The sequence below is a fragment of the Polyodon spathula genome, chromosome 22 (assembly GCF_017654505.1).
Source record: "Polyodon spathula isolate WHYD16114869_AA chromosome 22, ASM1765450v1, whole genome shotgun sequence".
Lineage (NCBI taxonomy): Eukaryota > Metazoa > Chordata > Actinopteri > Acipenseriformes > Polyodontidae > Polyodon > Polyodon spathula.
In genome coordinates, this window is record NC_054555.1 from 1292725 (window position 1) to 1306170 (window position 13446).

Sequence of the window (13446 nt, forward strand, 5' to 3'; positions counted from 1 at the left end):
GGGGTAAGATTCTGGCACATTTTAGGCTAATCCCCGAATCGAAACAAGAGTTCTCACTAGGGGTCCATCAGACAGGATTAGATGTCCTAATCAAAGGGATTACCATCGCTGCTGTTATTTATGACTTGCTTGTGTACAGTGCACTTTTTTCTGATTTGTAATATTCCTGATAGAAAACTCTTTTTCCTGTGGCTGTTATATTGTAAACACAATTTTAAAGAATTAATCACAAGTCTTATATAATTAATTAGAAGTCTTATATAATCAATCAGAAGTGTTATATCACAAGTCTCCTATGCAGAAGATTTGAAACCCTGTATTTACTGTGTACTCTCTGAGAGTGTGCGCGCTCGGCTGAAGTGTATTCTCAAACTGTTAAACAAACACTAAGTTTATTATCAGAATTTGCGTTTACAATGTTCACTTTTTATAATTAACAAAAACTCTAGAAAAAAATACACAGCTGGAACACAAGCCCGGCATTGCTTGTTTTTTTCTAACTTGAACGAGAATAAGAATAAAACCAACTAAATACTTTGACATTTAATCTGCTGTTTTGTTGACTAACTTTAGGTTTTCTTATTCAACATCCTGAAATCGAAAATTGTTGACATTAACTTTTGTAAACACCCCTATGTTGATAAGTGTTACTGATTCCTATACAGCGTGTTTAAATGAGACAGCTGCAGTTTCACAGAAGTGTTTGTCTCAATCTGAAACATATGATCAGGGCTAATCATATCGATCACGTGTTTGCTACGGTCACTGTTTATGTGTACAGTGGAATATTTTACATAGACATTATAACATGCATTTTTCAAACATGGAATCGTTATTAAATGTTCTGTTCGTGACATGACGTCAACTGAACAATATAAACTCTTATAAGTGGACGTGGTGTTAATAAAAATATATATATATATATATATATATATATATATATATATATATATATATATATATATATATATTGTTTATCCGATTATATTTGTTATCCCGATAAAATTTATTTATTTATTTATTTATTTTAATTTACGGACGTTTACCTATAATGGCACTGCGCTGAAAGTTTAAAAAAATGGTATAATTCTATAAAGCGCGCAATTAATATGCTGAACAACTTTTAATAAAATGGTAGCAAAAATGTTACTTTGTTTAAAAGGAGTAGCTGTCATTTTAGAAAATAAATGTTTTAAATCAAGTGCTATTCTATTTGTTTATTTCATGTATTGTCTTTTTTTGGTCTGATTGTGCACCGTTTACATAGTTAATATATAAATATATTGCTTAAAGACAACGTTGTAATTGGTTTCGTTTGATTTAAAGTTAGAATACTTTATATAGGCTCTCTCTCTCTCTCTCTCTCTCTCTCTCTCTCTCTCTCTCTCTCTCTATATATATATATATATATATATATATATATATATATATATATCCTTCATCCTTCAAAAAAAAAAAAAAACCTATCGCTTTATAACATGTAGAGTTTCTGTAGCTTTTCTGATACTTTTAAAGCAATGCGTGTTTTTGTAATTCTCTTAAATTCTCCACTCACAGTAGGGATTATAAATCCACGTGTATAAACGGCTTGTTTATCGAGTGGTGCATTGCCTGTACAAAGGGAATAAAATGGATGATCTTGGCAGTGTTTAGGGTTTTTTCTTTTTTTTTTTTTTTGACATATTCTCACTTCATCAACGCCCCCCCCCCGTTGACCCATTAGCACGACCTGAAACACATCTCCCATCAAGTGATCCCATTTAATGCTAATCTCTTCAAAGTCACCTCTCTCCCCCTTAGCCAACCCCTCCTCCCCGGGGTACACTGTACAGCTCAGTTAGGCAGAGGTATATAAACCTGGCCCATTGGAGATAGAGGCACATTCACTCCACAGACGAGCAGCTAGCTACTACGACTATTGCTCAAAGGACCTCCCCTACTAGCGACTGGAACTTTCAAACTACGCCACAACAGGATGGAGGCAGGCTTCCTAAACGGACCATCCTACCCTTCCACGGTTCCATATAGGACGGGCATGTCGAAGACCACCTGTTTGCCGTCTACGAAGATCCCGGAGCCCGGGCGGATCCACAGGAGTTCCTTCAGCATCGAGTCCATTCTTTCCATGACCCCCAGGGATCTTGTGCAGCCCAAAGCGGGCGCGCTGTATTGGGAACCCCGGCCCTGCGTCAAACAGATGTCGACCTACCCTGGCACTCTGAGCCCCCCTGTGCCAATGTGGAGCCCACCCTACTCCCCTTATTACATGGACTACCGGCCTCAGGCGCTGCACCAGGACATCCGCAACCAGCTAATGTACAACAAAGGTAAGAAACGGGTTCTTGTTTTACGCGTTAATCTTAAACTCAGGTTTTATATTTGAATACTGAACCACTGCAACACGGAGTTTATAAAGCGTGTGTGACTGTACGTTGACTTTTAATATGCATGCGGTCTTTCTTATGTTAGTCATGTTATTCTAATCTGTTTTCTTTTTCTTTTATCAGGATATGAACTGGACGGAAAATTCGTGTCCAGAAAGAACTACGTTAGAAGGAGCTGCCGGAGGATCAGAACCATCTTCACCGAGGAACAGCTCAACAGGCTGGAGGAAGTGTTCAGCAAGCAGCGCTACATGACCGGCACCGAAAAGGTCCTCCTGGCATCGGCGCTCAGACTCACCGAGACGCAGGTAAAGGTGTGGTTCCAGAACAGGCGAACCCGGTGGAGGAAGATCCAGGGAGGCACACCGGCTGGCTCAGCAGACACATGCCTGGCCAAAAGCGACGGGAAAGGGCACGATGATCATCTTTCTACTGGTGGAGAGGAGGAAGAAGATGAATTCATCTCTGTGGACGAGGAAGACTGTTGGTCGCAGTAAAACGCAACAAACAGAACTGGCTACATTATTTCAATGGTGGACTTAATAACTCAATGGACTAAGTTTTTTTTTTTCATCAGCTAGTGTATGATATGAAAGCCTCTTACTCGTGTAACCGGTATACAAGCTCTTGTGTATATACTGTAAAATGAACTTCTTGTTAAACAAGACACCGTGGTTTTATTTTTTTGTTGCGTATATTTAACTCCACTGTGTGGATAGAGGTGGCATCTTACTGTGTCACATCGTTCCAATAAATCACAGGGCAAAAAGTGATATATTTTTGTTTCGATTTTATTTGATACTTTTATAAGTGGCATTTCAAATATGCACGTTTCCAACCAAACGAAAAAGTGCAGAACTTACTAACGCAAAATGGGTTGTAAGCATGTTATGTAAATGCATGGATTCCATAGCTTTTCTTTCGAATCATATAGCGAGCTTAGTTCTATTGTAAAATGAGCCATTTCGGTATAAGCAAAGGGTTCTAAACAATATAGGGGTTCCTGATAAAGACTGTGGAATGTTCAGGAGCCCGACTTTCACTCCAGAATAAAGCATTGCATTGCAGAATTCTCTGTGTGCTTCAATTAAAATACAGCATAGCTGTAATATACAGGGAAAGAAGTCCAAAGCCTTTTGAAGTCGAATCAATAATAAGTTACTAAAATGAATAGGCAAGCAGAGAGTCAGATTTTGTTCCAGTTTGCTAAACTTTTAAAGAGATAACTGTATATTGACAAGCATACCAAGATTCAAGCAAAGCCCTAGCCACTCTTCGACACAGCAGCTATAATAATGTTGATGTGCATTCTCTATATGGTTTACATTGTACAGCTTTTTTCAAACTGTTGACTATAAAGATTCTTATTATTAAATATTGATGCTCCCTTAGCACTCATTACTGGAGTTGCTTATGCGTTCCATAATCATTTCAATATCTTCTAAGCATTATTCCAAAGTGTGCACGCACCAGCCTTTATTAAATACAGAGACTACAGTGAATTAACTGCTGTCTTTCAAAAGTGTTTTTCTTCTGTTTCGTAAACCAGAAGCCATTTAAAGACAAGAGTAAAGTCTATTGCTAAAAGCAACATTCCTGGGATATTGTATCCCGTTACCAGCCTACCGGACAGTAGTTCGGACAGGTGGTGTGTAGATTGGGAATTCAACTCTTTGTTGTTTGAGGCCCACATCGTATGTCTAACGGGGTTCTAGATTTCCAAGGTGTTGTGGTTAACTGCTGGTCAACAGTTCAGCTGCTATGAAGAGGATTTCAAACTCTGACATTGTGTTTAACACAGACTTTCAACAGAGGTTCACTTTCAAGGGTTTCACTGGCCTTGTTTACTAAACTGCTAAGCACTGATCATTTCCAGTCAAACAGGCACGTAATGACACCTGCCCCTGGGAGTCTGCATCCAGTCGTTTCAAGATCAGGAGCGCTGAGAGCTCTCTTTACTTCATTAGAGGTTATCAGGGCTCACTCGCTCACCTAGCAAAACTGTGGGGAAAAAATCTGGGGCGTAAGGCTCCAGGTTTTACAGTAGGTCTGGTTTGTTTACAACCCTTTCCATAATAACACTTCACTGAAACAATATAATCCCTTTGAAGGGGGGGAAACAAAGCAGCTGTAAAGATGAATGTCTTTTTATTTCCAGTTTGATAATGTTGTTTACCATTCCCTTGGGAGATGCTCTGCCCTTTGATAAAGGCGACACTGTTTATAGCTGCAGCACCTTCAAGCCAGTCCTGCAGTTTGTTTTATCTGTCGGGTGTGGAGGCCTATTAAAAGTCCTGCTACAGGCAACAATCACAGTGTAATTATTAAAGGAATTAACGACACCCAGGCTCGCCCCCAGCATTTCCACACAGACAGTCGGGTGACATGTAATAGAACTTGACATGCCATACAGCTGGAGGGGCATGTGGCAGGGCTCTGATTTAGGGAGTACCAGCATTGGAGTAATAACAATCAGAGCTAGCGTTAGGGACCATGCATTCAGCACAGGCCTATATGCCACACTATTGTAATAAAAGACCTGTAACTACAACAACACAATGACATTAGGAAGCTCTGTCATGGGCAAGGTCCTTCTTTTTGTTTTGGGGGAACGATGAACAAATTCACCTTTTCATTAAAACAAGCATTTGACAGCAGTTTTCCTTGAATCTGTGTATGGATCTGGTAACTGTATTTGTGCATCTCCAGCCGTTACTCTTAGATACTTACACATTAACCATGTGTTGCCAGAAGGACTTGCATGTATCTGCCTGGTCATTTTGTTTTTTATCGCGGGTGTCCACTGGGGAACCCTTGGAAATGAGGCGTGCACCTTAGTTTGTCAATTTACAATCAACGCCACTTTTTTTAATGTAATTTCTAGCTGGTTCTATGGGGCATGCCATCTTTATGTTTTGAAGCCAGTCACTGTGTGCCGGTGGATGTAGTGAATACACAAGCTTGGGGCCCAAAGCTCTGGACTCCAGACACTAATTAACAGGTCAGTAATGCAGCTTGCTTGTTTACAAAGGGTCAATGGGGCCCTGTTGTAGAGATTAAAGGACGGAGCAGGACCTCTGCTGCTTGCATGCTGTGTTATACAAGGCCAGCCTTTCCTTACCTACAGTAGTTTAGGCTCAAGCATTAGCATGGCAAAGGAGACGTTTCTGTAACCTATTTCACATCTATTATAAGCAGATGAAAGTGTTCCCCCTCAACAGTATAAAATAGACCGGTTGAATATGTAGAATAGGGGAGACGTTATAATTGATTAATATTAGTTAGAAATGACACAGTGGCCATTGAGCACACGTCATTTCTATAGAATATAAATGAAATACATTATTATTATTATTATTATTATTATTATTATTATTATTATTATTATTATTAATAATTTATTACTAAACAAGTTATTTTTCATTTCAATAACAATGCTATTTAATAATTAAATTATACGGTACTACTATAGTGTAAACAGCGCATGTCAATATATCAAAACAATAAAATTAAAATAAACACCACTAATAAAGCTGACCTGTGGTACTAATACATACCACAGAACAAACCACATTTTATTTATTTGTTTGGTTGATTTATTGCAAAACTGAATGTGCTTCTCTTCTGATGAAGGGGTTTCAATTAGCATTTGAGGGCAGTTCCCGCGCTCATCACTGCACAACGCATAACACACAACAGCCATCCAGATGCCAATCAACGTCTGGATTCTAATGCTGTGAACCAGGGTTGTGTATTTACTGTCTGGGGGTTCCACGACTGATATGGGCCACTTATCCACTGATAGAGAGGGTCGGGCGAGCTTCATGGGAGGCAACCCACTCTCTAACACAATAAGAAATACATCGGGCAAAGTGACAAATAACTTATCATTTAAATAAAAAATAATAATACTGTAAAATGGTAGTAGTTTCGGCTTCTCAATGAATCTTTTTTTTTTTGTTAAATGAAAAATTTCGAGATAAAGAAGTGAAATTGGCAGGGCCTTTTTAGCTAGTTCATCTGGCCAGTGTGTTTAGTGTCTGGAGGAAACAGACAAGTAAAATTATTAATCCCACATTTCACATTAACAGTTTCAGTGTTACTATCTCCCTGTAGTGTAAAGGTACATGCTGTTTGCATGTTTTGCCTCTGGTTTGTGGCGGACTTCCTTCTTTCTCCCTGCATTCAGTGCACCTTTATTAAAACGTGTGGCTTGGCTGGATTCATCCCAGCACAAGCTAGCATTCATCTACTGCTCTTCTCAATAGATCCAGCAGTGCTCCGTTAGACTCAGAGTTCAATTCAAACACAGTGCGATCCTTATATCAGAAGAGAACTGCAATAACGAAGAACACGGCATGGGACCGCACCGCAAACATCAAGAAAAAAGAAGAGCACGCGTGGGTTGGTATCGACTGGCACAGATCTGCACAGTTAGCTTTATAAGTTAACTCTGCACAGAAAGCCTGCATCAATACCAAAAGAGCAAAGCGTGTCAATGAGAAGCACATGAAGCACATCTGTGCAATACCTGCTGCTCCTCCAGGTGTGCCCTACTGCGCACTAAAGATTAGGTAAGATCTGCAGTGTGCAGCTGACACCACCTCTGAACTGTGCCGGCTGTATCCCCGGGGAGCGAGCGTGCATTGCGGATGGAAAGCTCACTCTGGAAGACAATTCCCACACCTTGCAGGTAACCTGTAGCCCACAAGTATAGGGCAAACTTGCAAAGAGAAATTCCTAGCATTGTGAATACTGTTAATGACATTTACCCCCCCCCCCCAACATGTATCAAATAACAGGCAGTTTAGATGAGGCAGATGTCACATCATCTACACAGGGAGCCAGCAAGGCCAGACTTGTACACTGATTTCTGCAATCTGTTTTTTTTTTTTTTTTATGAATAACCCAAGAGGTGGGCAGTGGGAGATGTGATGAACTTTTTAGATAAAGGTCTATTAGGAGCTTGATATTAAAACAGTAACGAAACATATAATTAGCAACTTTTAGCATTTGCATGTATTAATAATAATAAGAAACAACACCTTTTAATACTGAGACAGCTCCTACATAACACATTTTAACTCGCTTTTATACTGGAGGCTGGATCACTCACTGCTACCTTCATTAACCCCAGCCCAAGCCCCTCTGCAGCACTGTGGTCTTGATTGAAACTATATTTCTACAGGAGAGCCCTGCACACCAAGACTGCCTCTTCCATGGTGTTCAATCAGGGTTACAGTACATTAGAAAGAGTATTGCAGAGTTTGTTCTCATGACATTATTAAGAGTTTTTTCACAACATTAAACTGTTTTTTTAGGGGGTGGGGGTGGGGTTAAAAATAGGTACTTGGGACTATGATGCAAGACATACAAATCCAGGCTTTAATTAAGTGAGCCTCATTTCCACAAGATGGCGCAAAATCTCACCTACAGAGAAACTGCACAGGATGAGAAAACTCCATTCTTCCTCTTTGTCCAAAGAATATTTCCAATAACCAACTTCTTCACAAGCCCCTAAATTGAAAATATGAGTTGTTAATTTCAGGTGAAGGATCTGGGTACCATTGTCCAGTGATATTGGAGGGAGTTTGGAAGGACCTGGGTACCATTGTCCAGTGATATTGGAGGGTGTTTGGAAGGACCTGGGTACCATTGAGCAGTGATATTGAAGGGTGTTGGAAGGACCTGGGTACCACTGTCCAGTGATATTGGAGGGAGTTTGGAAGGACCTGGGTACCATTGTCCAGTGATGTTGAAGGGTGTTTGGAAGGACCTGGGTACCACTGAGCAGTGATATTGAAGGGTGTTTGAAAGGACCTGGGTACCATTGAGCAGTGATATTGGAGGAACTTTGGAAGGACCTGGGTACCATTGTCCAGTGATGTTGAAGGGTGTTTGGAAGGACCTGGGTACCATTGAGCAGTGATATTGAAGGGTGTTTGAAAGGACCTGGGTACCATTGTCCAGTGATATTGAAGGGTGTTTGGAAGGACCTGGGTACCACTGAGCAGTGATATTGAAGGGTGTTTGGATTCAGAGGCAATGGAGTCTGTTACCTCAGTTCCACTTTTTGTGCCCAGTACTTGGAGCAAATACTGTGCTGCCTATTACAAGATACCATTGACAATGTATGTTGCTCTTTTTGCCTTCTCTAATTGTCTTCTGCATTTCTAGAAACCAGTCAAGGGGAATAATTGCAGGAATCATCACACTGTTGTTGCTTGCATTCTGCTTGGTCTGATTTTGAGGATTTTTTTGCTGCACCCTAATATGTGCAGGAAAGGATGGAAGCCAGCTCCTCTGATCCCCTTCACTACAGTTTTCATGACCAGTAAAATAGCTAACGTTGGCTTATTATGGGGCTCCTTTGTGCAAGGACTTAACCTCAGTTAGCTTGTTCCAGGCAGGGGGATAATGATCACTTCTAATTCAGCTTCACACCTCCAGTACCCACAAAAAAAAAAAAAAAAAAACACCCAGTAAAAAACCTCCTTTCAGAAGGCCGCGGTGTCTGATTCATTGCCAGAGGCATAATTAATCAATGTTAATGAACAACTTGAATCAAAGGCAAAGGGGCAAAAAGCTGCAAGTGAAAGCTATTAATTATGTGCTGAGGAACTATCTTGGCAGGGGCGAGAGGGGAGGGGAAAGGGGCTGTATTCTGCAGGGCCCCTCCCCTGCCCTGTTCTCATGGGTCTCCCCTGAGCTCGCTGTCAATAGGCAGTGCCGGGGCTCTTTTGTCGAGTGCTGAGCCCTGATTGTTTGGGATGAAAAGCGAGACATCTGTCCTGGGGTTTGGGGGCTGTGATATATTTCCCCCTCAGAGATCACGAAGATTGTTACTGACAAAAGGATTAAGCCTTTGCTCAGAAACCCTCTGATCATTGATCCTCTCTCTCTCTCTCTCTCTCTCTCTCTCTCTCTCTCTCTATATATATATATATATATATATATATATATATATATATATATATATATATGTGTGTGTGTGTGTGTGTGTGCATTTATATCTATTGAATATGCATATCATTTTAATTATACTTGATTTGTCTGAATGCGGGACGCCATCTACTATACAAACTCATTGAAAATAAGTTAGAACCAAGGCTTAATATTCACCTTTTATTAGAGCTAGCAGCATTATCACTTTATTCTTTACCTGTTCTGAGAGTCTTCTGGTTTATTTTACTTTCATGCATATTGTATTAAAATGCAACACGATAGATTCAATGTTTCTGTTGATTCTCAGTACAGAATCACTTTACGAAGAATCTATAACCTTGTATTTGAAAAGCTGTTCATTTCCTGAGAAAACACCTGAGATATATTTCTGCAGGACACAAGGAGGGGGTGGGAATTGACTATTTTGCTAATGTTAACAGCAGGCATGACCAAGTATTTGAAATCCATGGCTATCAAGTACAGAAGTTAAAAAGTAACCAGCTGATTCTCAGTCACCTTTGTGCTGTCTCTGAACAAGCAGGGCTTTATTTTTGCAATCAAGACCAACAGAGTGCTCCCCTCTCCCGAGACTCCTTGGTGAAGCAGCTATTGCCAAAATATATGCTCTAAATCTATCTTAATCATGTATATAATTAGGGAGGAGACAGTTGATTAAGCTGCACAGCCAGCGCTGCTGTTTCTAAATCACATAATGTGCCACAACTAGATTCCATTTCAGTGTGTGTTAAATAATGTCATTCACACAAAACACTGCTTGCATATAATGGAATGAGCTCCAATGCAAGGCGTTCCAACAAACCGCATACACAGGGTGAACGAGAGGAAGCTAGGGCTTACAGTCATTAGAAAGAAGACCCATTGTACATGCACCGCAACTCAAACTCTTCTAGGTCTGAATGTTTCCAGTGTATTTAAAGAAGACGCATTGTACATGCACTGCAACTCAAACTCTTCTAGGTCTGAATGTTTCCAGTGTATTTAAAGAAGACGCATTGTACATGCACTGCAACTCAAACTCTTCTAGGTCTGAATGTTTCCAGTGTATTTAAAGAAGACGCATTGTACATGCACCGCAACTCAAACTCTTCTAGGTCTGAATGTTTCCAGTGTATTTAAAGAAGACGCATTGTACATGCACCGCAACTCAAACTCTTCTAGGTCTGAATGTTTCCAGTGTATTTAAAGAAGACGCATTGTACATGCACTGCAACTCAAACTCTTCTAGGTCTGAATGTTTCCAGTGTATTTAAAGAAGACGCATTGTACATGCACCGCAACTCAAACTCTTCTAGGTCTGAATGTTTCCAGTGTATTTAAAGAAGACGCATTGTACATGCACCGCAACTCAAACTCTTCTAGGTCTGAATGTTTCCAGTGTATTTAAAGAAGACGCATTGTACATGCACCGCAACTCAAACTCTTCTAGGTCTGAATGTTTCCAGTGTATTTAAAGAAGACGCATTGTACATGCACTGCAACTCAAACTCTTCTAGGTCTGAATGTTTCCAGTGTATTTAAAGAAGACGCATTGTACATGCACTGCAACTCAAACTCTTCTAGGTCTGAATGTTTCCAGTGTATTTAAAGAAGACGCATTGTACATGCACCGCAACTCAAACTCTTCTAGGTCTGAATGTTTCCAGTGTATTTAAAGAAGACGCATTGTACATGCACTGCAACTCAAACTCTTCTAGGTCTGAATGTTTCCAGTGTATTTAAAGAAGACGCATTGTACATGCACCGCAACTCAAACTCTTCTAGGTCTGAATGTTTCCAGTGTATTTAAAGAAGACGCATTGTACATGCACCGCAACTCAAACTCTTCTAGGTCTGAATGTTTCCAGTGTATTTAAAGTACAGACGCATTGTACATGCACCGCAACTCAAACTCTTCTAGGTCTGAATGTTTCCAGTGTATTTAAAGAAGACGCATTGTACATGCACTGCAACTCAAACTCTTCTAGGTCTGAATGTTTCCAGTGTATTTAAAGAAGACGCATTGTACATGCACCGCAACTCAAACTCTTCTAGGTCTGAATGTTTCCAGTGTATTTAAAGAAGACGCATTGTACATGCACTGCAACTCAAACTCTTCTAGGTCTGAATGTTTCCAGTGTATTTAAAGAAGACGCATTGTACATGCACTGCAACTCAAACTCTTCTAGGTCTGAATGTTTCCAGTGTATTTAAAGAAGACGCATTGTACATGCACTGCAACTCAAACTCTTCTAGGTCTGAATGTTTCCAGTGTATTTAAAGAAGACGCATTGTAAATGCACTGCAACTCAAAGTCTCTGAACGGTTCCAGTGTATTTAAAGGTGTTCGGAATAGCGGCAGTGTTTGCAGCGTCCTGTTTATTCCACGTCTCTTCTGCTGTGTTCTAGAATGCATTGTATCATTGACAATACTTGTTCAACTTGCCATGCCAATAAAGTACGTGGAAACTTTAAAAGGAGTTTAAAATGAATGCTAACTAATGGTTTACAATTACACAATGCTGCTATAATGTATACATGACAAAGAGCATGTATGTTGGATGCCAGTAAAAGGGTGGTTATATTAAAGTACCTGTTGATACATGAATATACAATTATTTCCACCAGGCATCACATACTGCAGTTCTCACCATGCAAATACTCCGTTTTATAATGCCAGATATTCTGTGGTCTGCTTTCTCACTAGTGAAATGTGTAATTACTTCGTCAAATCTCTTGCCAAATGCTGCTACACGAATAGTTCATGACAACACGTTCTGCTCGGGTATGTTTCTGTATGGTAGTTTGTGGAACCATGAGGTGAATTTCAATTAATCAATATTGGGTTTCTCTCTCTCTCTCTCTCTCTCTCTCTCTCTCTCTCTCTCTCTCTCTCTCTCTCTCTCTCTCTCTCTCTCTCTCCTAAAGAAAACGGTGCAAGCAGTGCCTTGTTGAACGGAAACTATTATTATTATTATTATTATTATTATTATTATTATTATTATTATTAGTAGTAGTAGTAGTAGTAGTAGCAATATTAATAGCATTTATGATAAACAAATAAAGCCTATTATTAACCACACGATGCTAATGGAAATGCTATGGTTCTGTGTGTGACTCCGAGACCAGTCAGTCATTAAATAAATAGCCTATATAAATACTTACTCACAAGTCATTTAAAAAGCACAGCGTTTTTTGAAACTAACAGTAATAAAAAATGAAAAAAAAAAACTAAAAACAAACGTCACTGTTGCAGCCATTTAATTTGTAAAATTAAATAGATTATTTGAATAAATTATAATAGCGACATATGTACTACTACGACTACTACTACCAATAATAATAATACTAATAATAATAATAATAATAATTCATAAGGAGTTGCTACTATTTTGAGTTTTACAGACACGTTCTGCGTGTAAGACGTTTACTAGTCATTGTTCCTTGACTGTGTTATTAGTATAATTGCACATTGTGACATACTTATACTGTCATAGAAACCATGAGAAGTGTTTTTTAAACGATTATATTCAGCACGCTATATCTGTTTAATAGATTTTCATTAAAGTCGCGTTCAGAACCCAGGTGTTAAACAGGTAAATCGGTGCTATACTCTGTAAAATCATGTGCTTCTTTAAACACATGCTTACACACAAGCGTAATCAACCTTCCAGACGTTTAAATAAAAACTGAGATGTGTTCATAATCTTGATGCGTGACATTTACCTCAAGTACTTGTTTAATGCATGCTTTACAGTACAGTGTAGCTATTACGCATAGGATAGCCATTCTTCCCTTTCTCTATTCACGATCAGTAATACAAATTACACACGTTCACGCCTTCATTTACAGAAACAAATGCGATGTCATGTTTTAGAAAGATAGATAGATAGATAGATAGAGTGGTGCTTTATCCCAGAAGCTGAACTGAATATCAAAATATCCATGACTTCTTTTTCACGCCCTGATAAAATACCGATTGGAGAACTACATTATGAAGTATATATATATACAGCTGTAAAGCCTCAGCGTATCTATCAATCTGTTCATTCGTTTATTCGTGGATGTTTACGCACGGCATTGTGAGTTCCAGTTTTGGTTTGGATAACTTAGCACTGCT

General features: G+C 39.4%; 1 protein-coding gene across 1 annotated transcript; it reads left to right on the forward strand.

Annotated features, from left to right (window-relative positions):
* Nucleotides 1-1901: 1901 nt before the first annotated feature.
* LOC121297535 (homeobox protein not2-like) lies at nt 1902-3754 on the forward strand. The gene is made up of 2 exons (XM_041223889.1): nt 1902-2327; nt 2508-3754. The coding sequence occupies exons 1-2, from the start codon at nt 1976-1978 to the stop codon at nt 2879-2881; spliced, it is 726 nt and encodes a 241-aa protein (XP_041079823.1). The 5' UTR covers nt 1902-1975; the 3' UTR covers nt 2882-3754.
* The last annotated feature ends 9692 nt before the right edge of the window (nt 3755-13446 follow it).

Excerpts from the sequence above, each read along its gene's own strand:
- LOC121297535 (XM_041223889.1), top strand. The coding sequence starts at position 1,976 with ATGGAGGCAGGCTTCCTAAACGGACCATCCTACCCTTCCACGGTTCCA. Across the intron at positions 2,328-2,507 it reads CCAGCTAATGTACAACAAAG|GATATGAACTGGACGGAAAA; the intron begins GTAAGAAACGGG and ends TTCTTTTATCAG.